This window comes from Trachinotus anak, unplaced genomic scaffold, assembly GCF_046630095.1.
Source record: "Trachinotus anak isolate AG129_WGS33_773 ecotype Australia unplaced genomic scaffold, CSIRO_AGI_Tana_v1 ptg000010l, whole genome shotgun sequence".
Lineage (NCBI taxonomy): Eukaryota > Metazoa > Chordata > Actinopteri > Carangiformes > Carangidae > Trachinotus > Trachinotus anak.
In genome coordinates this window covers 15,170,866-15,198,570 of record NW_027273861.1, presented here as the reverse complement: position 1 = coordinate 15,198,570, position 27,705 = coordinate 15,170,866, and the positions used below count along the sequence as shown (strand labels likewise).

Sequence of the window (27,705 nt, the reverse complement as noted above, 5' to 3'; positions counted from 1 at the left end):
CTGAGAGGACTGATGTTTATGCTGGATACAGGAAAGCAATTTTCCAATGTGGATTCTTAATATCATATCTCACGACTCATTCATTTCTAAGAGCAGTGCACAGTGTACTGTGTGTTACTGACTGCTTTGTGCTCTTAATCATAAGCTTGTATGTGAATTGTTTCTTGACAACAGACAAAACAGATCATTTAAGCAAATAACCAAGATGTCCAGTATGTCCAGTATTTAAAAATACTATCAAGACCAAATTATCCTGCAAGAGTTTGCATTTAAGTACAACATACTGAAGCTTAGCTCCAGCAGTGTCACCATAGTAACAACACAAATTAAAAACAAAGCAATCCATCCAATCTCTCCCGCTAATATAACTTTGGCCTGGTGACTGAGCTTTCAGCAAACATTTCTGGCAAATATGAATCTATTCAGAGTAAATTCAGTTTGCAGGAATTTCCGGGTGTGAATGTGCAATGCAATGCAACACAAGAAGCTCAGGATAGTTTGGTTATACACATTTTTTCATGAAACTAATTCAAGCAGATGTTGATCTTGCTTAAGAGGAAAGTGGAAAATGATTCAGTGTTTTCCTAATAATTTCTCTAATTTCAGAATCTATCTTTACTGATACTACAGACACAGTCACCTACTGGACACGTGATGATGTGCTTCACCCACTCTTAGTCCATCTCCTTTTCTAACAAATGTATGGGGCAAAATGCTCTCTGTCACATTTAATAGGAACCCTGCTCATCCAATCACAAGGCTGTGTCTACAGTATGAGCCAGTCCAGTGCATTACAGTGCAGTACCTGTCTGGTGTGGATGGGATGAAGTGGGCTGAATCTTGGTGCGCAGAACCATCTGACTGTTTCCTTCTGATGGAGCTTCCCTTCGAGCCATCGCCATGGCCTTCAGAGGGAGAAATTGTCTGCAGGACAGAAAACAAAAGTAGAAAATAAATTCTTACTGTATGAAGGATGAAGTATGTGTAATGTACTGGGCAGTTGAAGCAGTTAAAGCAGATTTTTACAATTTCAAACGTCAAAAACATTTATCTTTTATTTACAAGACAGTTTTAAATAAAATAGATGGTCATGTGAAATACCTCTCTGGCTGATACAATGCCAGCTCCCTCAGAACCTGGAGACAAACTATCTATTGATGATGAGGCCGTTTCACTCCTGTATATGGACAAACAGAGAGATACAGATGAGACACAAATCAATTTATGAAAAGATACTGACAAACTGAGGGATTTCTTACACAAGCAAACAAAATGTTGGAAATGTTTGTCAGAGGATCTACTGTGACTTTCCATCTGCTATTAATAATATAAATAATGTAAACAGGAGTAAAAAAATTTCAAACATTCATTAGAGACAAAAGGTTCTTGCAGTCTGAAGGATAAAGCTGCTGATATTCTATATTTGTTAGGATCAATTCATTGATGGGCTTTGTTCAAAGAATGAAAAATATAGAATATCATCAGACTTGTCCTCTAGCAAGAGGACAGATCTGAGAATATGACCATAACAGAAGACGTACAGTGGTTGTTTTTTCCTCATTTCTTCCCGATTCTGAGGTGGAGGAGGGCTGGTATTCTCAGAGTATTCTCCATCACTCCTCCTCCCTTTCCACTTCTCTGGTCTCTCCTTGATTGCCCCAGGACGGCGATGAAGGTTTACCACTGCCCCTCCCTCCCCTAGGCCATTTTTCTCAGGCCCAGGGTCAGCGGGCTGCAGGGACAGTGTAGACGGACGGACAGGACCAGAAGCCGGAAGAGGAGAAGTTTTTGCCTCCTTCTTCCCTCCCTTGTCGTCCTTCATTTTCCAGGCTACAAAGGTGTACTGGTCCAGCTCCTTGCTATCGGACCGCTCTTTCAGCTTAGAGGTCTCCTGGCTTTTGCTCTTTGGTGAAGAGGTTTGGTCCTTGGTGATGGAGGAGGAGGCGGCTCGGTCGGTCTCTCTCTGGTTGTGTTCCAGCCCTCTTCGTCTCCTCTGCTCTCTCTTCTCCTGACTCCTGGATGACTGGCCCCTGTTCGTAGCCGGAGGTCGTACTCTGTTTTGTTCAGCATTGGAAGGTGTGGAGGTAGTGCCGAGAGCCTGTTTATCTGACGCCTCACCCGGAGATGTGGGTTTCAGTGCGTTGGAGGTGACCCCATCAGAGGGCAGACCAGGTTTTGAATCTGACTGTCCTAGTGTTTGGTTCTCCGAATCTTCCTCCTCTCCCTCCTCTTTCTCATCCAGCTGAGTTCCAGCCTCAGCCAGGGTACCGTTGGTCTCCAAGTTTAATTCCTCGTCCTCCTCCTCTAGCTCTTCATCCTTGTCCTGTTCCTCCTCTTCTGTATGTGGGCTTGTTTTAACCACTCCATCTTCCTCTCCTCTTTCCTCCTCTGTCTCCTGGACAGGGAGGTTGTCATCCAGCATCCCCTCTGTGACCAGCTCTATATCTGGATCCTCTCTTGTTTGAGGCTCTCTTGCCAGTCTTTTTTCCTCCTCTTCTCTCTTTTTCTGTGCTTCCTGCTCTTCCCGAGCTGCCTCTTCTTCCTCTGCTCTCCTCCTCGCTTCCTCCTCCTCCTCCTCTGCTTTTCTCCTTGCCTCTTCCTCCTCTTCCCTCCTCCTCCTTTCCTCTTCTTCTGTCCTCCGTTTTATCTCACGCATGGACTCATACCTGTAAAATACAAAATATAAATATAACAACTGACCATGTCTTTTAAAAATGTTATTAAAGCATTGCATGTCCATCAGGGGTCCAGTAAACTTATTGTACACCATACTCTTTTTTATTTGTTATGTTATCATCTGAAATACAGACAGTTGCACTGAGAGGGACTGTGTTGTTACCTCCTGCGTGCTGAGTGGCCTCTGACCAGGGCTTGTATTTTGGTAGCGCCCCGTCTTTGGCGGTGGAACTCTAATCTCTGTCTGTGCCCTCTCCACAGAGCCTGGATCAAAGTGGCTGCACTACGCCTTTGCTCCTCTTTGCAGTACCTACGCCATGAATGCTAAGAGAGAGGAGAGAGAGTGTCAGGACTGCACTAAAAATAAAAAAATAAAAAATAACAAAACAATCAAAATTAAAATGAAGTATATTATGAAAGCCCAAAAAATTACATGTTGCATCACCTACCTGGATCAAGATGGCTGCCTGTCTCATGTCCAGAAACTCTGTCCTCTGCAGATGAGCTCTGAACCACCTCTGAAGGAAGATGATCTTACGCATTACATCCTTGTGCAGCGTGTCCTGCAGCTGCTGTCGCTCCAGCTCCTTCAAGAACACCTGGGCAGAAAGAAACACACCAGAATTTAGTTGAATGACATTCAAAATTGTACAGAAACAGATGCAGATAAGAATGGGGGTTTATAAGATGAACTGAAAGAGTAAACATTGTACCTTGGTTTTGCCTATCTGAAATGTGGTGGGGTCCAGGCCCATCTTCTTCTCAAGCAGCGCTGAAATGTCCTCTTTACAGGCAGTGGCGTTCTTTGGCAGCAAAACTCCAAACTGCTCGATAAACTCCTGCAGGAAAAAAACCCAAAATGCAACACATATAAGAAATGAATGGACTGTTCAAGAGAGGACATATGTGTTTGTGATGAATGATTACATACAGTATTTTACATACAGTGATGTCATCAGCAATTATTTCTAATCATTACTGCGCAGTAAGAATTTCAACATCTCTGTAGACTGTGTGTCAAGGGAGCAGTTCCAAGGGAACTCTGCCTTGATTTATATTTTGACACTGTCTTGGGTGTCATGTGTGTTTGTAGTATTATTGGAGGCCATTGTATCAGCTTTATTCACCATCAAAATACTGTGTTTCAGTGTCTGGTGTGACATTATAAATGGTGTGATTATCACATGGCTTTTCCAAAAATAGGAGTAACTTTGCAGTACCTGGAATGTGTACTTGGCTCCATAGCCTGACCTCCTGATACGAACAGTTTCCAGCATTCCTGTGTATCTCAGCTGCTGAACCACCAAGGCCTCATCCAGATACATCTCCTTCTGCTCATACGCAAGGACACCAGAAGCATGTTTGGTTATACTCTCACCATTTAGATACCAGTACTTACCAATCAAACAAGGTATGATTGGTAAATGTATAATAATCTTTAACATTAATTGAAAATTATTTCCAAGGTGTTCATTGATTTCTGTGACAATTTTCACACTTGAGATTATATATATATATATTTTATAAAAATACTGTTTAAGAACACCTCGCTTAATTTTGCATCAACATATACTCAGGATTTCGTCTTGTAAAACCTGAGTATTTTAACAGAAGAAAGCAAAGAACAAATGACACAACAAAATCTTACCTTCTCAGCGTTGGAGCGGATACAGCGAATGAAGAAAGGCTCTGCCTTGTTCAGAGTCTCCAAGAGCTTGGTCAGAGAAGTCTGAGGGAAACAGAGAGCGAGGTTTGCTGAATGTTCAGGACTGCTGCTAGAGGGTGAGTTCAATGTAAAATGCCCAGTTTCTGTGTATAACGAGCACACTGGTGGGTCGTTTGATTATACCTGGAACTGGGCGCTGATGCTGGGGGGCTTCTTCTTCTTGTTCAGGTGGAGCAGAGACTTGGTAGTGCGATCGTGTAGCGTCATACTCACAATGAACTTCAGAGACCGAGAATCCAGCAAACTCTGCACAGCAGAAATACAGCAAATTAATCTCCTACTCGCACTCCAATATTACGATTCAAATGAAATTATAATAAAAAAAAAAAAATCAACTGGATTGTTTTATCAGACTTTTCCTTTTATCTGTTACTAATCTCCAGGTGTTAGGTCTTTACTCAGGTTTACCTTGGGAATGACCTGCTTCTGCTTGGTGCTCTTGTTTTTCCTGTGGAGAAAAAAAAGATGTATGGAGAGTCAGAGGGAGTGAAGTGTTAAAAGTTGAGGCAGGAGAATGAAATGGAGCAGTGGATGGAGCGTGAAAAGCCGGGTTAGTACGACTGTATGACTTCTTCATGCGCTGTCAGTCAGTGATGAATCAAGGGTTGCACCTGGAAGAGGCTTGAATGAGTGACAGAAGAAGGGTGATGGAGAAGAGGAGGGGGGGGGGGGTTTGGTGCAGGAGATGGAAGTAAAATCTAATCTGAGCAGACACTCAACATACAGACAGACATGCTCTCTTGCTTTCACCAACACATAAAAGGGCCTAAAAATGTTTGTTCATGTTCAGTATGTTGCTACAGAACTTGTGGTAAATTGTAACATGCTGCGAGGCCGCTTGGACATAATTTCACAAGATGCTCCAAAAGACCTCACATGCCAGTACAGTCTTCTGATAATGTTCATGCAGCAGTTAACGAAGTAAATATTCAAGGCGTTTCAGCTGTAGCCTTCAAGAAAACTAGATACTATGTACAAAGAGAGCTACTCTTGTAATGTCTGCTGATGAAACAGGAGTGTGTCTGATGTAAAGATCACGAGACATTAATGATACATTTTGACGAGTGACAGCTATTAACTATCCATGAGAGTTTTGTTTAACTTGTTTCACATAACTTTGAGATCAAATGCATCAAGATAGTTGGCATTTTGTTTTTGTGAAAGAAATATAATTTAACAGGAGCATGTTCTGCCTGGGCCCACAAGACTGGACTGATCTGGAGAAGAGCTGATGCCAGGTCTGTCTGCAGACTCACTGGAGGACGTGTCGGGGGAAGCGGAGGCGACCCCAGGACTGCAGCAGCTTGCGAGGGTCCTCACCATCCAGCTGCAAGTTCTTAATGGAGCTGATGATCTCTGCATGCATGTCTCTGATCACACCACAAACAAACACCCAGTGTGGAGAGGGAAGGAGAGGGGAGGAGGGAGGGGAAAATTAGGAGAACGATTGGAAAAACCCACAAAAGGAGGAAAATGAGAAAAAACAAACAAACAAAAAAACAAACCCGTAAAGCGGGGAGTGATGGAACACCACAGTTAGACACCTTGGAGGAAGACACACCACTGCAGTTACCCAAGACAAGAATGCACGCTGCAGGATAGTTGGGGGTCAGGTATCAAGAGAAACCTCAGCTTTCACTCTCTGCTCATCCGTGAAGAAAAACACACTAAATGTATTCCCCCACTGTTCATGTTTATGTACATGGAAACCACAGGACACACTAGACCACCCAACCATGCTGCCATATCCTTTTTAAAAAAAAGAAAAACACACACGCACACACAAAGAGACACTGGGGAATGTAGGGGTTGTATTCACACCCATATCCCTGCCACTGTGGTAGTTAACATGCAGAGCTGAGTTGACGTTCAGTGTGGTCGGCCATCTGTGTCCATGCTGGGGCTGTTACTGGTTGTGTGACTGTAAGTTGTTACTGGTGAGGTTTTGGGATTTATAGTCCTTTAACTGGGGCTGGTGTTACACTGGACACCGAGTACGATGAGGTTAATATGGAGACTTTTCAATCTCTCAGAGCTTGTCCATGCAATGCTTTTCTATACTTACCATGAATGACCATGAAAACAGAGGAGGAAAGGCAGTGAAGGAATGGGCAACATATACAGTAAATGAGTCACAATGAATCTGACCTCTATACCTCAGTTGTTACAGGTCTAGAAGGAACTGGATCATTTAATAATGTGCTTAAAAGGTCAACGATCAGTTTACAACCAGTAATTCCAGACCTGAAAGCAGAGAGTAGGAAGTCAAGGTTCAGAGGGCCCAACAATCCAAAAATATTCTCCACGGTTTTCTTCCCCTCTGAGAAAGCTCTCCCAATTCTCTTTGTCTATTTGACTAGGGTTCCTTATACGTGTATGAATACATGTGTGCTTCCAGCCATCCACAGTTGATGTAAGTAATCGGGGCGGCTAATCAGAGTAGGCCAGTACAAACACCTTCCTGTGCTCCATACCAAGAATAATAAACGTGAGAAAGGAGGGAGATTATCACAGCTACAGAAACGATGGGGATTACAGTGAAGGGAGGAGAGGTAATGCGAAGTATAGGGCAACTTTGCTGCACTGTGTTATACTGGTGTACTGAACTTCCTCTTAGGAAACAGATTCAATTATATTAAATGGATAAATATTTTTTTTTAAAGATGGGGGCAAACTCAGAGAATGGAGGAAACCGATATCTTTTACCCAAAACAAAGCACATTTCCTTCCTGCTTGGCCTCATGTCTTCATTCTTTTCTCCTTTCCACCAAATTCACTTACTTCTTACTCTCATAGCTAGCAAAGATGTCTTCAAAGGCCTCTAGAGGGCGCTCCTCTGAGTGATCAAAGTAGAAATCGAGCATAGAAGCTCGTCTGTGGAGGGGAGAGGAGAGAACCGCACACACTGGGGTCACCAAAGGGTGGAGAGGATATGGGTGACTGAGATGAGGTGAAGGAGGATTTGTCTGTCGGGGTGATGCCAAAAGATGTGTTTTTGTGGATTCAGTTCAAATGAGATATTGTAATTGTTGTTTTATATGTTACAGAAGGTGTCTGACATTGTCCTTCCTCATCTCATTCAGTACAACAAGATAAATGAGGAGGTCTACAGTTCGCCAAACATTTCCTTCACCATTAACAAGGACCATCAAACTGGAAATATGTTGCTGTGCAGTTTATGAGTGGAAGAAAAGAGGCTGATCCCATTTAAAAGAAGCAGTCTGTTTCTTTGTGAAAGTGAAGAGTAACAGAGTTATTAAACACAAATTCAACAGGACCAACGATATGCTTCATGTCCACAGGAGGCGCGATTCCTCCAGAGGAAGCAGACCTAACTGTTAGAAAACCAGAAACAACAACAAAGACCAAGTGAGACAAGTTTCATATTCAGTTGTGTATATTACTTACTTGTACATCCTTTCTATTGGGGCATTGGAGCGTTGAAGTTCTCCTAAAGGAGTTCTGGAGATTGGACGGACAACACCTAAAACATGAACACACAATACACAATTATTAACAAGTGAAACAGTGTATTAATCATTAGCAGGCTTTCTGACAGCATAAACAAAATCAAAAATCAGAGCCACATGACTGCAGCAGTTTTTGTTATTTTTGCCGTTTGTTTTAACTTGATTTAATCTTGTTAATCCACATAAAAAGGCTCCTCAGTCAATGGGCTACATCTGAGAGTTCAAAAATAGTCTGGAGGATTAAGAATTGTAGAGAAAATGTCAAAATCTCCTAAAGCCTCATGTGTCTAAACCCATATTCCTCTATGTGCTGATCTGAAAGGCTAATTACAGAGCAGAGAAACTGCAGTAGGAATGAGGCTGTGGTATAAGCTGCACTTGTGGTCTGAAGATGCAGCTATGATATAACACTCACATTTTTCTGATAGCACTTAAGCAGTAAGTCACCAACACTGACAAAAATATTTTAGTAAGTCCGTATTTTTCAGATAGAATCAGCATGCTGTCAATAACAATAGAAGGCTAAAAATACATTAAAACTCCGACACAGAACACACCATCCTCGATAAAAAATTCAATTTTAGATTATTTTATCCAGGGTGCACGAGCAGCGGTACACTGATAATGTACCTGAAGTTTTGGCGGCCCAGGAACGGCCAGCCTCATTGAAAGCAGCAATGCCTCTGATGGTGGCACGCAGGATGCCCCACCGAAACATGGCCACCGGGTCCATGCCGATGAGCTGCCGCACATATGCACGGTCGCTGCTCCGTAACAATGCCACAATGTCAGGACGCATGTGGTCTGTGTTCTTCTCCCGGAAATCCTGGTGAGGTCAAACATATCGAGATCATTAAAAAAGCCATCATCAACACACAAACAAACGGTCTAGGTTATATTTAAGTGTAACTTAAACTTTAAAACCCCAAAACTTATTTGTTGTTTTACATGAGCTGTTGTCATGTTACCTGTGACTTCTCTCGCCGTCTTCCTGCTTACCTTGATTTGATATTTGACTTTTCCAGCAAAGTGGCGAATGACAAAGGCGGGCTCCATGACTGGTGTGGGGACAAAGTATTTGTTGCCCTGGTGCTGCTGCTTGAATTTGGCTAATAATGTCTCATCGGTGGCATGGGGAAAGCTGGAGCACAGGCGCAGAGAGAAGGAAAGAGGAAAAAAATACAGATAAATAGACAGCTTCAACTGAATCAAAACAAACTTAACTCTCACTCGCATCCATAAGACATGAGTGAAACGGAGTGAATCATCTGTAGCTTGGTCTTACTTGCTCTCCTCATCCAGCAGGTAGAGCAGGCCAGTGGGCTTCTTACTGATGAGGTGGATACAGCCCACATTGTCTGTGTAGTCGATGTTGTGCCAGGTGATTCCCTCTGCTTGGTACTCCTCCTGCACGAGGCAGAACAGAACATTTTACTTTATTTGACAATTTCCCTGATTACCAACACTCAAAATCATACCCAACAGATGTGATCATTTTTTATTGTGTGTGCGAAAAAGACAGCAATATACTATTTTCCAAGATGAGATCTACTGACTGCATAACTAAATACTATGATCGTTCGTTCAACTTTGATTCCTGTTGCAACCCTGAACCCTGAAGGATAAGATAAGGGTAAGATGTAACTTTTCCTCCTTTTAGAGACCAGGAAAACTTTAGATGAGTCATCATTTTGGTAGTCAATGTTGTAAGCAAAGAGCAGTGAAGAGCTGTACGTGAATCTCAGGGAGGAAAATCTTCTGGTGGCGTCTCATTCACAGTGTCACCTTAAACGATTTTAAGACGAGGGACATGAACAAAACTGCTCACCTGCTCCAGATTGAAGATGTGATGGTTGAAGTAATACTGCAGCTGCTCGTTTGCATAGTTGATGCAGAACTGCTCAAAGCTGTTTGTCTCAAAGTCCTCAAAGCCAAATATGTCCAGGACGCCAATGGACAAGCACTGGAAAACAGAACCATGAACACCAACGGCACAGTAGTGAGGAGCAGGAAGGGGAATGTATGACAAACATCAACCCAAAGAAAATGATATTTGTAGTGTTTTATAACATAGATCACTTTGAATGTATTTTGTGTGCCTGTGTGAGAGTGTTTGTGTCTCACCGGGACAGATTCCTCCATGTCTTTCTTGTTAAGCAGCGCGTGATTGATACGTAGGACGATCCAGTCAAACAAGGCACTGTACAGAGATTTGGCCATGGAGTCTCTGGCTGTGATAGCCTGATGAGAAAGAGGGCATGATGCATATTGTGACGAAAACCTTAATGACTCATTCGACAATATGCACTGGAATGAGATAATATTGCAACACACAAGAAAAAAGCAGACAGATGGAGGCAAATTTGTATGATGACTTAATAAGGAGGTTAACAAAATGCTGAACATTACACACTGACTGAAACAAGAGATCTACAGTACGTGTGGTCTCAATAAAGAGGAAGATACAGAGAGGCATAAGGAAGAGGCAGACATACAAGGCCACAATTACATTGCCATTATAGTAATGACAAGTTGTGGAGATGTCTTCATGGCTGGTGCCTACCTCTGAGTGACTGTAAGGGAGGATCAACTTGTCATTGACTGTCACCGTTTTCCTCTTTGTCAGCGCCTCAACCAGCAACTCCTCTTTAACCTGGGAGGGACATCCACAGTCACACACAACTCAAAGACAGAGTGAAGTATGGAGTCGCAAACACAAACACAAACATGTGCTACCTTTAGCAGATCAGAGAGTGTAGCCAGGACCTCTGGTGGTCCCACATCCAACCCCTCGTCTCGGCCCGTTGACTTCCTCCTGTAGGTCACGTTGCCCAGATACAGGATGGCCGAGAGAACAGTAAAGATCCTGCAACACAGTCATAAAAATTACATAAAGTGACAGAAACAGCAACAACGCAGTCATACGACACATGCAATAACTATTCTACACATTGCTGTTAAGTCCTGTCATGGGTTAATGCTCATACTGAATAGAAGCATTGTATCTGCCAGCTGTTGCTAATGAACTGCTACATTAGCCTGTTAGATGCAGCTTTTGTTGTGTTGTTGGTGCGCTAAAGTCTCTTTGTTGTAATTCATAGTTTTGGTAATGTGATTCAATGCTCAGACCAAAATAACTTTTGTTTCCAGAACTGAGTGGAAAAGTGGTTTGGCATGGGGTTTCAGCACAATTCCTTCACCACGTCTGGAGGAACATTAGACCCTTTCCTACATTACACACAATACACTGTATGTGTTCCCTGACTCGCTTACTGTTTCTTGGTGGCGGGAAGGAAGCCAACCATCTCCATTGCCTGCTGCAGCCTTTCGAAGTCATGACGCAGGTCTTCCTCATCTTCTATCTTAAAGTTTTGCTACAAGGAAAGGCAGACAGTTAGTAGGCCTCTATGAAGATGGGGAAATGAAAGCAAAAGCACAAAATGGAAAAATAAGGTGAAGAACAAGTGAATGAAAAAGAGGGTGAGGATAGAGGGGAATATAAACAAGTGAGAGAACAAAGACAGCTTGATTAACATGTGGTTCACATGTGTGAGGTAAGAAGGCAGCAGCTTTATTCAGAAGCTTGACAGTGTTTATGAATACCAGGTCCACTCACAGGGATTTACAACAGGCTAAAGTTCATTAACAGTGTCTCCAGTGGGTTGAGCACACAGAACAGGGGGGTATGATATTAAATAAAGTGAAAATTTTGGACTTTTTTGGGTTTACATCAAAAAGATGTAAAAGATGTTAAAGATCTGTAAACTGCTGAATGTGATGGCACAAGAGGGAAGAACTGTACCTGCTTGAGGTAGAAGTAGTCTTCAGGTGGCAGCAACTTAAACTCCTTCCTCGCCTCCTCTGAAGCTCCCAACAACAGGTAGTAAAAGACGTGGTAGTTCCTGGAAAAGCAGCAAACAGCATGTACATGTAAAGTCCAGTAGCAAACACTTCAGTGGATTAATTAATTCATATTTGCATCCATCATTTCTTTGTTTTATTATGTGGTGAGCAGTTATCAGTGGATATGAGCTTCATGGTTATTGTCACAAATAAGGGGTAGTTTCAGTGATAAACCAAGAGTCAACAGATTGTAAAAATCTGTTAGACAGAAGATGAAGTCTGGAGCTCAGTGATGTTAATATCAGTTTTCCACTTGTGTTATCAGTAGTCAGGTAGGTAGACAGACATCTGTGCATGAGTGTAACGAGTTTACACACTTATTACTAAGAAACAATGACATCATACGATAGGCTCACTCCCTGACTAGACAGGCAAGGTGCTCTGTCAACAACAACTGTAGGCTAGGGCTTTAACAATACACTGGTAGTCGCCTGAAGGCTTTGGAGGCGGGCTTGTGAATGGAAGCTGACTACATTTCCTAAAACTAGCTGGGAAAATCTGGACAGGAAACTACTGAGTAATAATGTTCTCAAAACAGCCATGGTATGTTTTAAACAAAGCATCAATTAGTTCAGCTGAGCTGCTCAATGGTAGATTGTGGTTTTATAGACCAATTCCCATGAGTGATTGTGTACCTGTATCTTTGTCAATCTAAACTGGAAGGATAAAACATGCCTTGTGTAGTTAGAAAAAACCTTCCTGTGTCACGAACAGCTAAAGCACTACCACCTCATGGATAAGGCTTTGGTGCATCTACATTCAATACAGAAACTGTTTTAAAGACACTGTGTTTTGTTGCAAGAGTGTAAGGTAGTCATAATCAAATCTGTCAGTCTCCTCTATTGACTCATTCATCAGTAATCTATATCACATAACAAATGAAAACACAGTGGAGGATTTGCTCACTTCCCTATCACCCTGACTGACTGACTCAATTACCAATGCACCCCCGCGAAAGATTTATTTGCATCTTAGTCATACAAGTAGCAACCGACTGAGTCTAGCTGGCAGTGAATATCACTGTGAGTAACAAAGGCTTGGGTGATGTGACAGAAGAGGGAGCGACAACAAGGCGAATTGAGCAGGAAACTGACTTTTTTTTTGTCATTTGTTTGTGTAGCAACAGTTAATTTTTAACTCACACAAACTGGAATAACCGGATGTCTCATTAAAAATCAAAAAAAGACCAAACCAGACTCTTTTAATATGATCTATGACTGCTACATTCAAAGTGTAAGTCCTACCAAGTGTTACAGTACAATACAGTATGTATAGGTGTCTGCTTTGATGTCAGTGGGTAAAATTAAGTTCTCAATGCTTGTAGAATTAACATATATAGATATCTCAATATCTCAGTCTATAGTGTCTGAATATGTTGGTATGAGGGTGTGCAAGTGTTTAGGTAGATAAACATGTAAAGTCAAAGACTAAAGATTGAAGCCTTCAGTTGAATTTCATATCCAACCACCAGGGGGAAACTGTTTGCATGGAGGGCCCCATCAAGGTCAGTGGGGGTGAGGGGTCAAGACCCTGCCTGCCCCTCCTCACCTCTCGTTCTTCTCTCTGGAAACCAGGCGAGACTTCTCCAGGAGGTACTTCTCCACCACAGCCCTAAAAGAAAAAGGTAGCGAGGAAGACAGGGAGGGGGGAGTAAATAGGACAAGAAAAAAGAGGAAGAAGAAAAACAATGACAATGAATCACTTAACACTGAGGTCACTCAGCTCTGTCCGTGTGTGTGTGTGTATTTTCAGGTCATATGGGAAAGTGGCTTTGTGATAAAAAATGAAGGGAGGAGCAGGGGGGGCAACTGAGGGCAGATGGTTGGAACAATCAAAGAGTGAACAAAGCGTACAGATACGGCTGGATGGTTAGCATAGCACATTGCACACACTGCATAGCAACACATGCGCACGCACGCACGCACGCACGCACGCAAGACAACCCCAGTATTCATTTATTTTATTCTATTGTATAGTAAATTTGGACAGAAGAGACTGGTAGGCTGCAGGGAGAGAGGTATGCTTTCAGACCACTGCAGTCATGAGATATGCTGTTTTAAAAGCAGTGGTATTTACCCACTACAACAGGCCAAGGCCATAAACTTGTCTAGATCAGATTTTATAAGTCAGAGTTGTTTTTTCTATAGCCAGGCCAAAACAACACTGACGCCAGTCTTCATGATACACTAAGAATAGAGCTGTGCTGTGAGAAACATCATGGTGCCCATCTGCTAAAACTGATGCCTCAACTATAGTTGTATATAGTAGTTAACTAATTATTATCTACTGTACAGGTCCACTAGCTTCCCCTTCTCTTTTTCTCAGAACAAACTGCATTGCAACTTCTATTTTAAAAAATTACTTTTATGAATATCATATAAAAAAGATTGAGTTTGCTTTAGTTTATCAAGACCAGACATACCCACAAAAAAGATTTAACTTTAACATACAAAAGGTAAAGACGATTTTTTAACCAAGCAAGTTAAAGATATATATGTTTAAAGATGTATCTGAAAGGATGCCTTGTGGCATTCTGAGTAATATACAGTAATTAGGCTGAATACTTTAGCACACTGATGTCTGTCTATTAAATACTTCTTGAACCACTTATAGGTATCCTGTACAGGTGTCAGTAGTATGAAAGGCTTCTGAAACATCTATGAATAGCCACAGAATTATCAGCCATGAGAGCTGTAACTGCCTGATGCTGCGTCTTCTTGAAAAACAATAAGTTCCCCAAACTCGACATCTGAACCAGTGTTTCCTGCAAACGTTTTTGTGCACATGGGTGTGATTTTGTTTACTGAACTTGTGTTACAATTACATCATGATATATAAATATTGTGTTTGCAAAATGCTTTTCTCAGGGGGGGATCTGAGCAACAAGACTGAGTGATGAAGGGCCACCTCTTGTCTGTTTATATGAGCTGATCTGTGAGCAATACACATCTGCAGGACTGTTGACAGGAACCTCTTTTCAGCAAAGTACAGAGGAACTGACTGGCATACGGGCTTTACAGTATATCGATCAGCATATTTCAAAGAGGTAAGTCTGTTAGCTCTCAGGCATCTGTCACTTACACACCACCTCCTTATTACACCTTCACCAAAGTGGGTGTTGCTTTTCATGGTCTTGCTCCATCTTGCTCAGATCCCAGTGAAGAAGGATTAGTTGCACACAGAGTAAGCAACAGTGTGTGAGAGAGAGAGAGCATGAAAACCTCCCGTCTGTCAGTTAGTGGGTCCGCTCAGAAAGCAGAGCAGAGCGGAACAGCAGCCTTCCCTTTGTTAATCTCTTCTATTGACTGTCTGAATGGCTGCCACTGGAGATGGAGAGATAGACAGGCAGCCTTTGTTAAGTCCACAGAACAGGGCTCTGATGGTCCTCTGAATACTTTACTTGTGAAGCAGAAAGTTACACTAGCACATAAAGTGATGGTAAACCATGTGAGGTATTTTCAATTTTAGCATTTCCTTGTCTAAGTAAGTTCACTTTGTAGCACACAAAAGCCCCAACCACCTAAAATCAACTCTCATGATTGGATTACAGACCCTTCTCAGGGTGGGCAATTCAATAGAGCATGGTGAGACCTGGTGGCATTAGGGGATAATCAGGTTGGGGAGGCCCACTTACTGTGGAGTTTAGCAGCTGTCATCACAGACATTTACATGTTTCGAATCAAATTTTTATTCTGCTACGGCACTTTTGCACTTACACGAATGAGACAACAATCTCATCCTGTTAGTGTTCAGTCTGAATAGTGTAGTGATTGTACTCTGCAGCCCTTCAGCTACAGCTAGCATAACGTATTGTCTTTTTTTAAGGCATGGTATTGAACAGCTGTTCCCCCCTCCTAATGAGGAAATGAGGAAGTGACACAGCTGACCAGACTTTGATGCAGCTCCGAACCAGAGTCTGACTGCTGAGAAAAAGGAAGGACATGCTAGTGGTTGAAAGTTTCAGTCCACACACACACACACTGCACAGAGGAGGAACAACATGACCAACCATAAAAAGAACAAAGAGGAAGATAATAGGGTTTAGAGAGGTAGAAGAACCTGATGATGAGCATCAAGAAGTGGTGCCAGAACACAAAAATGATCATTTAAATGTCCCTGTATGGTGAGCAGATTAAGGCAACGTGGCTTGACCTGACATTGTATGAGGCCTTGTCGAGAGAGGGTTGGTTGCAAAGACACACATACACAAACGCACACATGCAACTGGTGTTAATTACTCACCCTCTGACCACTCCACTTTCCAAATAATTAACCTGGATGAATTTCCCAAAGCGGCTGGAGTTGTTGTTGTGGGCCGTCTTGGCGTTCCCGAAGGCCTGGCAAAGACGACAGAAACACAGTAGGTTTAATGGGGTAAAGTCCAAAAAAACTTACAGTAAATTTTAAAATCAACCAACAACTTCTCCAGATTAATGCAATAATCACCACGGCCTAGTTTCCTCTCAATGTATCCTAATCTATTTTTCAATCAGTCAGTGATATAATTGATTAAGATGTAAAAGCCAATGTAAGACTGAGTAAAACAGAGAGGAAGACAGATAGAGAGCTGTTTACAGTTTCAGAGCATCACAGCAGGCTTGTTTTTAAGTCTTGTTCACTGTTGATGTTTTAAAACCAAACTCTGAACGGTGCAGAGTTTCAAACCTTATATGGAAGTGCACCAGTGAGTGCACCTTCAAATTTGCACATCTATCAGCACACTTACTGAAGTCAATAACAACAAATCACCATGGCAACAAAGAAACTGGATAGTCCAGGGGTTAAGTCTTGTTTTTAAACAGCAGCTGAGACCACAGAAGGGGGTGGGACTATGTGTGTGTGTATGTGTGTGTGTGTGTGTGCGCGCGCGCGCACGTGTTTGTGTGTACATGTTTGTGTATGTTAGGGGTCTTAGGAGGGGGTGAGCATCTGCAACTCGTTGTCCCCTCTTGCCCTCCTCTCACTCTCTTCCCATCCATCTCTTGTCTTTCCTTTCCCCCTTTTCTTTCCTCCTTTAAGACCTCTTCCCCCTCATTCTCCTGTTCACTATGTGCATCTGTGCGTGTGTGCGACAGGGAAAAAGAGCATAGGTCAGTGATGATAAATGAGGTTGGGGCAGCCGTTCTGTATAGCAGTGTCAGACCAGAAACAGAAAGAAGCAGGCTTTCTCTCTAGGCCCCAGGCTAATGCTAACCCAGCCAGCAGGCCTCAACTGAGGGGCCCTGTTTATTGCACTGATACGGTAACAGAATAGCACTCTTTTTTTCTTCATGATACACATGCTCACATGGTTACAGATAGACAGATACACACACACAGACACTCAACAAAAGGCCACTGCAGGGGAAGTTGATTCAGTGCATGCTAAATAGGAGCCACATTGTGTCTTCAAAAGCAGTTGCAGGCTGAATTTGATACAGTGGTGTTGAGGATGATTAGTGTTAGGGTACAAACAAACACACACACACACACACACACACACACACACACACACATCTACAGGGTCTGATTGAGATTCCTTAGGATGAACTGTTGACCTAGTTTGAGTTCCTCTGCTTCTACAGACCTGTCTTGGATTAGTTCTTTAGCTCTTTCCTTGTCTTACTAAAACTTTTCTTTGCTTTTTACCCATTTGCACCAATATAACATGGCACTAGCTATTAGTATTTGTTGTTATTTTTAGTGCACTGAAATCTCCAAACAAAATGTGTTTTTAAAACCTTTTGAGACTTGGGGGAAGTATGAGGCAAGAGTTGCTGCTTGATGAAAGAGATAGTCAGTTTTTTTCTTATTGGTGACCAGAATGATCCATCTTCAGTTCATTCGGACTTGCTCAGACAAGGCTCCAACCCACACTCACTTTCTCACTCTCTCTCTCTCTCTTTTTTTTCTCTGCATGTGTGTATAACACATATGTTTCAAAGTGCATGTTCAGTTACGTCTTTAATATAAAATGTGTAAAATTATACATTTGTTTCACATGTTTCCTGTGTACAAACCCATCACTTCTGTTGCCGGTTTGAAGGTCAGTTAAGTGTGTTTTAGTGCTGAAGTGTCACTGCTCAATGCTGCCCACTGTGCCCAGTACTGTTCTGATCACCCCCGCTCTGCAAACATTGCAGCCAGGAGCACAAAACCCTGGGAAATCTCTGCAAAGCCCAGGCTGCTGCACCATGGAGGGAATGCTAAACATGTCACAGCATCATTCGTATTCAAACATGCCCATTACCAAGTGATCTAATTGGCTGGAAAGCTCAGCAGGTATGAGGAAGCGGAGTGACAGCTTGCCAAACCGTGTCCGTGGAAAAACGTGATCTAATCTGCATTCTTACGAAATACAGGAGCTCTCAAGTAGTTTATGGAAGAAAAAGAAGGAAGGGAGAGAAGTAGAGAGAGAGACAGAGCGAGAGCGAGAAAGACAGAGACAGAGAGAGAGAGAGAGAGAGAGTGGGTAAGGGTAAGAAACAGAAAGCAAGGCAGTTCAGCAATCTGCAGCGTGTCCATGTGCACATACTGCAGATATGCATATCTAACGACCATCTCATGACGTCCGATGCTGTCTTAACTGATACCTTTCTGTGGTGAGCTGGCTCCTCTAGCAGCCCACTCCCCTGTACATTTCCACGTCAACAGAGCCAGACCTACCAGAATGAAGTCTCACATCCCCATTCAGCCCCCTCACATACACACACTTCTCCTTACAAACCAAACTAGGGGAGTGTCTCTGGAATAATGCAGTTTATGAGCTGTTTGTCTCAACAAGCAAGTGGGGCAGAGATGAGAAAGTATAAATTATATACTTTAAAAAGACATGTTAGGACAGGCATGTTAAATGTTAGGCCTAGTATAAACTTGCACAAACATGAACAAACAAAAATATATGTGGAAGGAAATGGTCTGATGGTGTATACAAGATTACATGTTCACAGAAAGAACAAATTCAATTTGCTGTTGACTCCTCAGAGATGTCCCGTGAGTTGTTATACTTCCCCTGAGCTTTGTGCTGTTCCTCCTGTGGTCACCTCTGTGATGATCTGAGAGTATTACAGTTTTTCGATTTTTTTTTCTGGCTTGATTTCAACATGCCTACTGATGTCAAAATTGAAAGAAAGAAAAAAAAAACTTTTAGTAACCAGTAAAAACCTACAGTTTGTGCTTGGGTACTAGATCTTATTGCTGTAAGATGGAGGCATTGCTGCATCTTTTAAAGTCTAGCTGCTCAAAAGAGCTTCAGTTAAATGTTTCCACAGGCGCTGCCAAGGGCCTGACACTGACACCTCACTACAGCATGGATACGCTCACAAAAGGACTTTCAATAGTCCAACTGCCACAAAAACAGTTCCCACATTCAGAGAGGACAACGGCAGGCGTTCATGCAAAAACTGATCAAACCTCTAGGTGGACATGCTCACTTGTTCAGCAGCAGACGCTTTACTCTCACAACTATATCAGTCATGTTCTTTACACCCAACTTAAACAGACATACTCTTCAATTACAGGTTAAACAGGAGTACCAAGCAGCAGGGTAATAACCTATATAATCACTGGTAGCTGTAATGTTGAGGCAAAACACCAGTGGTAATTAATGACAAAGTAATCACTGTTTGTTGTTGTCCTGAATGTGAAAAATGCTTCGGTGAGATCACATGATGTTGGCAGTGATTGATTGCAACCACGTCTCTACACAGTTCCTCCTCTATGTTTGGCCTTGCCTCAAGCCGCCACTATATCCCATCAACTACACTTAAACCCTTCGAGCTTAACTCAACTGAAATGTTAACAAAGAATTGATTCTTTGAGGTACAATAATGGCGTCAATGCTGCTCAGAGGGGCTGGTGCTTCAATTCAATAATGGTGAATGCTCCAGTGCATGTGGTTATACTGAACCACTTCATGAATTTACTGCATGAAGGTCAGAGGGAAATATTTCTAAATTCTTTAATTATTGTCTTCAGCAGAATTACATGGCAGAACCGTTTCAGGGGAAATGGTTTGCAGTCCACTAAAAGACTGTTGATGTGTTAGATTATACTTTCCCTCAGCAAATGATTTCCATTTAAGGATTTTAGCAATGAAAGGATTAGGACAATAATCAGTTTGATCACGAGAAACTCAATCAACTAACAATTGATTGCTTAAGTAATACATCAAGCAAAAATTCCATATATTTGCTTGTTGTTGCTTCACACATGTGGGGATTTGCTGCTTTTCTCTGTTGTACATCATGGTAAACTGAATATCTTTGGGTTTCAGACTGACTAATTGATAACAACAATTGTTTACTGCAGCCTCAAACGTTTACACATCTACATATAGATGACAAATCCATGGAAAAGCCATTAATTCTGACACAGTAAAGCTTGTAAGAAAAGTATTAGGCCAGTTATCACAACACAGCTACACAGCAGTCGACTACTGTGGAAACAAACTTGTGTCAGATGACACCATAGTGGAAATAAAGTGGTGGTAGTGTAGGTTGGGAGGGAAAACAATAATTGCTTCAGTATGCAAGAGTTGATTGTAACAGATGACTTCTATTATTAGCAAAGGCTGGAAAGCAAATAAGACACTTCCATGCGCTAACATTAGTATATACATATTATACAAATACCGCACTCATCATTGGTCTCTGTATCTTGTTGTGGGTTGGACCTCCCTACAGTCAAGGAGAAATAGCCATCTCATGTTATTCATTTATAAGGCTTTACTGTTAAAGCTTCCAAATTACCTCACATCTCTTCTCTCATCTTAATATAGTATTCACAGTACATGATCCAGCAACTTCTTAGCCTTCAATATACCTCATGCACGCACTAATGTTGGCAGAACTGGTGTCAGGCACGATGCACCATTTAAATAGAAAGAACTGCAAACTGACCATGAACTAGAATCTTACATTTCCCTTAGAGATTGTAAAGCTTTATTATTTGATGTATTTCCTGACTGTTGTAGATGTTTTTCCTCTATCTTTCAGCTATAACAAGAGTTTTCACAATCCTGATCTTTAAAGCTTATTTAATCTAAACATCACAGACATTTAAACATTATGCATATACATGATTAGTGGTGTCACAATTAGTGACCAACTTCTGTGGTGCACTGGCATTGGACTATGGAGGTCAAATTATAGCTCTTCTGAAGCATCATCTACATTTTGGGCATCTGATGAAATTCACCCATACCCTAAAGAAGATGATTAGACAGACAGACTCCTACAGAGAGGCCTCCAGGATCTAATAAGATACTTAACCTCATTTTCTGTATCACACACAATTTGACCAATTTTCTGATCTGTTAAGTTGTAAGTTCTTGACAAAGTGTTTTCTTTGCTGTTTAAAGAAGAAAAGGGTCCATGTTTGTATTTATTGAATTTCTAATATACAAAAGTATTGATGTTACAACACTTAGCCTACTTAAGCTCCTTCTAAACAATAGTTCAGTACAGAGTGTGCAATGCTAAATTAGATGCTTTAAAAAAGTTTTTGTACATTGTTTTGTCAAACCCCCGTGTGCATACATGTCAGATAGCCAAATACTGTAAGCAGAGGAACATGACAAGTGCTAGAGGCAAAAAAAACAAAAAACAAAAAAACAAAAAACAGAATAGTTAGGATTAGATTTTGCTCTTTCGTGTGGTCTGGTGTTTTACCAGATTGGAGTCATTTCAGGCAGCTCCACCCATGTCTAGATGGGTACCACATCAAACTCCAGCTTGTGGTGTGGTCACAGTACCATGAATAGACCCTGAAGTGGCCTGCAGCATGCTCCTACATGTAAGCTGTACAGTATCTGGTCTGGTAAAGAAGCGCATGTCCAACTCTTCAACTGTGTGTGTGTGTGTTTGTGACACGACTGACACGTGTGTGATGCAGCTACTTAAACTCAGTAATGTCAGCTTTTCCCAGATTCATACACAATGCCACCCAGCCTGCCCAAATATAGCTGAGGAATAAAGAGGTGCAACTCATAACTAAGAGATAAACAATGGATCAGCAGACAGAATGACCAGCTACTTCTCTGCACTTCCTGAACAACAATACAATTCTTTGGTCTATCCACACCCCTAAAGGCTCTGGAGCTAGAGGCAGCGAGAACTACTGCTGCTACTTCCTGTGTCGTAGCTGCTTCCTGTTAAAGAGGGTTCCGGATGATAGGAACTTCCTGTCTGAAGCTGTGAGACAGAGTGGCATGGAGGAGACTGGGAACTTAGCCAGAGTGGTTTAACAGGACTGTGTAACAACTAGCAGGTTGGCCTTATATTATCTAAGTGACTGACCATTTGAATTAATATTCTAAAAAAAGGAAAAAAAGTAACATCAATAACATCACTGACCGGATGGGAGAGTAAAAAAAGACTTACATCATACCTGAAATCAAAAGATTTTACTGTTTGTGAGCAAGGTGTGGTCAGAGATGTCTGGCCAAAACAGCATCCTTTTATGTTAGAATACAATATTGTAGTCGGGCCACTCAAGTCATCTGAAGATTTGCTTTTATCCATTCCAGAGACTACAGCAGCATTTTTCAACCTGTGAGGCCTGTGATGCTGTTGTTTTCTCTCTCTTCTTCACCCCAGCAATTACAAAGCTGTCAATTTGCTTTTAAGAGCATGGAAGCAGCATTACATGAATTATAAATTCTAATAAAGTTCAAATATATTGTTCAAAAATGTATCAAAGAAAAGTCTGTTTAACAGTTTTCTTAATACAAAAAAGTGGGATGAGAAAAACTTGATCCATATTTCCCCACTTTTGACACATAACTCCAAAATATTTCCTGCCATGTGTCAGCAAACTCTCTGCAACAGAGGAGGGCCTTACTGACATTAAGAATAAATAAGCTTCAAAGCCTGGCATAGAAAAAAAAAAAAACAGAAACACCAAAAGAGCCACGTAACAGAGGACCAACCAGTTGGACCAGTTCAAAAGTGAAATACTCTTTTAGAGCTGATGCGCAGTTCTGCAGGCAGGAGCCCTATTTGTTCAGAAGAAACTAAAGACATCTCTTTTACCAACAAAGGAAGGGGATTTATAGAATAGAATAGAATAGAATAGAATAGAAAAAAATGGTACAATGGATAAAAGTAGGACCAAGGCTTTCCAGTGGTTTCAGGTTGGGGCCATTCAATCTGCCAGCAACACAGCCCACAGCCAGCACCACAAACAATGATCTCATCTCCTCAAAATGTGACCCAGGCCTGAAGACCTCCCCTATAGCTAGAAGACACGTGCGTGCGCGCGCACACTCACTCTCACACTCACTCTCACTCTCTCTCTCACACACACACACACACACACACACACACACACACGTGCATTTTCCACCACTGTAACCTGATCAGCTTGCAGGACAAAAAAAAAAGAAGAAAAAAAAAAGAATTAAAAAAAACTGATTCGAAGTAAAATTCCTCCATTTTAGGAAACCAGTCTAAAAATAGAATTCTACACTCCATACATAATGCCTTGACTGGAAGTTGTCAGGCAGGAATCACCACAGGTAAACTTTGTATGAAGAGAGGCTGCAGGGAACATAATTTCAGAGGAGTTATTGCTTCCTCTCTAAAGAAACTTTTGTTTCATGTCAGCCATCTTATGAGTGTGCTGTAAAAGCTGCCGGGTGTTGTCAAAAGAGTCTTTTCACATAACCAACCAGGACAGTCTCTTAGCACATAATAGTGTGGAAAAAACATTAAAAGCAACAGCCTCCACTCTGAAATTTTCCCCAATAATGGATAAGGCTATAATGCTTCAAGGGGAAATGTGCAACTGTTCAACAGCCAGGATGATTGACAGACTGGTCACACATGAAATCCTGTTTCCACTTCCTCCACTGACCAGGCCAACAAAGACCGAACCCGTCGCCCTGTCTGCCCCTGCAACCACAGCTCTGGACTGGGCTAACACGCACACTGTATTCTGGGAGTGAACAGCAGAGTGGCAGTGTGTCTGCCAAAGGGACCAGAACTCTGCTGATGGAGGGGAAAATCTCTCCATCACCTCCTCCTCTTTCCCTCCATCAGCCATCTGGATCCAAAGACTTTGACAGACTGACACACATCAAGGGACCGACGCTTTCAGATGCTGCTTATTCACATGCATCTTAAAAGGAGCAGCAGTTCTGTGAGTGAAAGCTGGTAAGATAGGGATAGGGATGTGACAGATGATGGATGGATACACCATGGCTGCTACTTACTGTAGCTGCCCACCCTGTGTTCTTGTCATTAATACTCAAGCCAATTGCTTGTGGCCAATTCCCATCTAACTTCTGTTTTGTGCTTTTCTGTTCCCAAGTATCGTGTGCTCCACTGAACTTTCACAGATCAGGGGTTTTTCACTTTTCAGCACCGTTTTGTACTTTGAATAAACCACATTCCACGTAGGGATTTTCTGGCTAAGGGGCTATTTTCACCCACACTACTGCGAAATAAAACAGAAAAATATGTTGAGGAGATTTACTTCCAGATTAGCCTGAGAGTAGTTAGTTCCCCACCCGGAGGAAGGCAAATAAAACTGAAACTAAGTACATGGATTTCTGCTTTTTGTCTGCATCAGGTGATTGTGCAGAGATAGAGGACATCCCAGTCTGCCATTTACTCTGCAGTCTCAGGCAGAACTTCATTTTTATCTTTTTTAATCTCTAATCACTCCATATATCTCAAATCACAAACATACATGCAGATTAGATCATTCACAGGAAGCACTCTCAAAAGACAATATGGCCTGAGGTCATAGAGGCCGAGCCTCGTTCACAGTGTTGAAGATATGCATTATAAGTGGAGTTAAACGTTCAGTGATGGAGTCCTGAAGAGACATTGGTCACAATGGACTGATAAGAGAGTGGGAGAGATGTGAATGCTGAAAATGACTTCACAATAATAATCCTGCTTGAGGTTTGACCAGAGGTAAATTCTTCCATATGTGAAAGTGGAGGGGACCCCGTTTCTCATTACAGGGATAAAAAATAAACAAAACGAAGTCAGCTCTGTTCTTTGCCACGTAGCTCAGGGAGTAAACTCAAGCAAGAACATTACTGTGTAATAATGCAACCATTTCTTGTTAAACAATGTAAAAGCTTACAGATGTCTACTTGTCTGCACACATTTAGATGTGCCTCTTTTGTCACCAAACACAGACAGCTGCAGTTTGCAATGTGCCCTGTCCATTTAACTGTCTGCAGCATATAGACAACCTCCAAGGCCTTACAGACAGACGCCTTCACTCACTGTTAACATCCCATACAGTATCTGTTTCTAAATACCTGTTAGCACACCAAGTTATGCACTAATAATTGTGTGTAGTTGACGTTAAACAATAATTTTTAGTTGTTCACTGGATCCAGCTTCTGAAACATTTGGGATTTTGGACAGATGCCAGTCAAATAAAATAAATTATTTGAATACATTGGTTTGAGCTGTGGGAAATTATAACCAGTACTTTTTATAATTTAAAATTTTATAGGCAACACGATGAATTAATTTCATCTGTTTAGCACTGCCTTATGCTGAGTATCATTCAGACAGTTGCTCACTCTGGTTAGTCAGAGAACTAAGTAAAGTCAACAGTCTGTATGATTTAGATGAACAGGCCATTGCTCAGTGTGCCTGTCAGTCTGCAAAATGTATAATCCCTTATACAAGTATTTAACACTGCAGTGATAGGACAATAAAGTAATGAAAAAAAAGGTTTCATAATTTGATACATATTTCCCCACTAGCTATCTGTAACTTTTCAGTTTCAGTTCGGCAGTATCTTTGGTTTACTCTGTCCTGTCAGCGGTTGCAGAGAGCAAGTCTTTACAAGCGTCTAATTTCTCAGAGGAGAAAGCAGGAAGAGGAGCACAGTCACCTGACCGAAACAGCAACAAAGAAATAAACAAACAGCTCCAAATCAAATCCAAATTGTTCATCTTTTGATGGTCAGAAACGCAACCCAGAAAATTGTGTTACACAATCAGTTAGACAAAGAGACCTCGATTAGCATTTGCATTACAAATACACAATCAGAAACATCAGTGCTTGCTCAAAAGTACTTAAGAGATAGAGAACCAAGAAACAGCCCTATCTTTTTTAGGTTCCCACAGCATTTTCAAAGACAAGGGGCCACATGAAAGAGTTAATGGCGCAACTTCCCATCCTCTTTTTCATTTCTTCTTTCTGGGTAAACCATAGCCTTTGTATTATAGTCTTTTACACTTAACACAGACTACCATATGCCCTGTCCGTTCGGCCCATGTATGAAAGTGCAATTGACTCACAGCCTGTAAATACATTTGCTCAGTACTGAATAGGATCTGATACTTTCATATGATGTTTTATAATTACTGTCCCCTAGAATAATCTAAAAATATAACAACTCAGTGTATTTTGCATCCTCTGCCTGTGTGTGAGAGTGCGCTTTTGCATGGCATGCCATGGCAGCATAAGGAGTTACTTAGTCACTTTTGAGGAAGCACTGTCATTGCTGGATAGGACTTAATCAAAGACTAATTAAAGCCTGACCTTGCACGACAGTACTGGCAACTCTCTTCCACGAAGAGTTGCTAAGTTTTGTACAAAAAGTCACTCGATGTGTCACTAGGTTCTTTTTTGATAAGTAATTAAAGGGGTCTGAACAGTCAGTAAATCAGCCGGCCAACCAATGGTGTAACTTCAGTCAGTTGGTCAGTGACCTTCACAGTTATAGGGCTGGCCCGACTATTGCAGTACAGCCAAATGCCTCAAAATGGTCTTGTTGTGAGCCAAAACAAGTGATGGAGTAGACACTGGCCGGAAACTTTTCAACCCCACTGTCACATAATTAGCATCTTACCTCCAGGACTGGTCCAGCCCCTAGTATGGTCCTCTCCACCCCGCTGGCATAGCCCTTCTGGCTGAGCGCAGTCAGACAGTGGATCAGGAAGTTGGTGCTCTGGGTCTTGCCTGAGCCACTTTCCCCAGAGATGACAATGCACTGGTTGACCCTCTTCCTGAGCATGGCATAGTAGGCCACATCTGCAATAGCGAAAATATGAGGCTCCAGTTTGCCCAGCTGGTGGTTCTCGTACATCTTGACGTACTTAGGGTTGTAGATGGGCAGGAACTTGAAGGGGTTAATGGCGATGAGGATGCTGCCTGCATAGGTGTAGATCTTTTTCTTGTAAAAGCGTGTACGCAGGTTATTTAATATCCTGTCCTCATTGAGGATGGGAAGGTTGCAAAGGTCTGCAAAGTCATCCTGTGGAGGGGGAAGGAAGCCCCTGGCGGCTAGCCGCTGTGCCTCATGCTCCTTAGATACAGATGGGAGGTGGACATAATGGATAGAGCCATCATGGTTCCTCTCCTGGATCAGAGAACAGAAAGGGAAAAAGATTGTGAAAAAGTTAACTGCAAACACAGTGTCTTTCTTGAAATATTCTGGGACAAGCCCAAATGACCCTGAACTCACAGGTGCTCCAGTTATATATTGTCCTAAGAAAGGTGAAAAGATATTGGAAAACATTTTTCACGTATCAAATTTACTTTCCTTTTTGTGTTATATTTTTCAATCAATTGTGTGTTACAAGTTACCTCGGTTGACAAGTTCTTTTTGTTTCTCACTCAAAATGGCAACAAAGAGGAAGAGAGAGCAGAAGGAAGCAGAATGCAATAGTCAGACAGTGGGAGGACTTTTTTTGGTGGACCACATCCACCATGTCTGACAGCAAAGTGAACTGAGTCAACTCTACCTGTAGTAAGAAATAAAAGCCAAGGCTCTGAGGGTGTTGCTCCTGGGCTTTCCGAGGCCACAGCAGAAACCTCTGAACTGGCAGGTCTCCGGCCTCCAGCACCCACTCTTCCCCTCCAGATTCCTTCACCTCCGCCAGCACATACAGGCGGCCAGGGTCCAGCCCCAGTGCCGTGGCAGCGTCCGAGATCACAGAGGCAGCTGTAGCATCCTTCTGCACTCTGATGG

General features: G+C 42.0%; 1 protein-coding gene across 9 annotated transcripts in view; it reads right to left on the bottom strand.

Moving 5' to 3' along the window:
- LOC139627154 (myosin IXB) overlaps positions 1–27,705 on the bottom strand; it is a 56,326-nt gene that overhangs the window by 8,763 nt on the left and 19,858 nt on the right. For 5 of the 9 annotated variants that reach the window (XM_071487854.1, XM_071487855.1, XM_071487853.1 and 2 more), the window contains exons 3-28: positions 27,479–27,698; positions 26,584–27,093; positions 16,018–16,112; positions 13,324–13,386; positions 11,675–11,774; positions 11,146–11,246; positions 10,609–10,738; positions 10,436–10,525; positions 9,997–10,113; positions 9,701–9,835; positions 9,158–9,279; positions 8,872–9,013; positions 8,503–8,698; positions 7,811–7,886; positions 7,184–7,276; positions 5,659–5,772; positions 4,811–4,850; positions 4,526–4,648; positions 4,325–4,405; positions 3,897–4,007; positions 3,390–3,515; positions 3,126–3,275; positions 2,840–3,000; positions 1,542–2,666; positions 1,102–1,177; positions 806–924 (exon numbers count right to left, since the gene is read on the bottom strand). In XM_071487854.1, coding sequence (XP_071343955.1) covers positions 806–924; positions 1,102–1,177; positions 1,542–2,666; positions 2,840–3,000; positions 3,126–3,275; positions 3,390–3,515; positions 3,897–4,007; positions 4,325–4,405; positions 4,526–4,648; positions 4,811–4,850; positions 5,659–5,772; positions 7,184–7,276; positions 7,811–7,886; positions 8,503–8,698; positions 8,872–9,013; positions 9,158–9,279; positions 9,701–9,835; positions 9,997–10,113; positions 10,436–10,525; positions 10,609–10,738; positions 11,146–11,246; positions 11,675–11,774; positions 13,324–13,386; positions 16,018–16,112; positions 26,584–27,093; positions 27,479–27,698 — 4,416 coding nt within the window. The remainder of the gene's footprint in view (positions 1–805; positions 925–1,101; positions 1,178–1,541; positions 2,667–2,839; positions 3,001–3,125; positions 3,276–3,389; positions 3,516–3,896; positions 4,008–4,324; positions 4,406–4,525; positions 4,649–4,810; positions 4,851–5,658; positions 5,773–7,183; positions 7,277–7,810; positions 7,887–8,502; positions 8,699–8,871; positions 9,014–9,157; positions 9,280–9,700; positions 9,836–9,996; positions 10,114–10,435; positions 10,526–10,608; positions 10,739–11,145; positions 11,247–11,674; positions 11,775–13,323; positions 13,387–16,017; positions 16,113–26,583; positions 27,094–27,478; positions 27,699–27,705) is intronic. The other 4 variants (XM_071487850.1, XM_071487856.1, XM_071487849.1 and 1 more) reach the window with 3 other exon arrangements.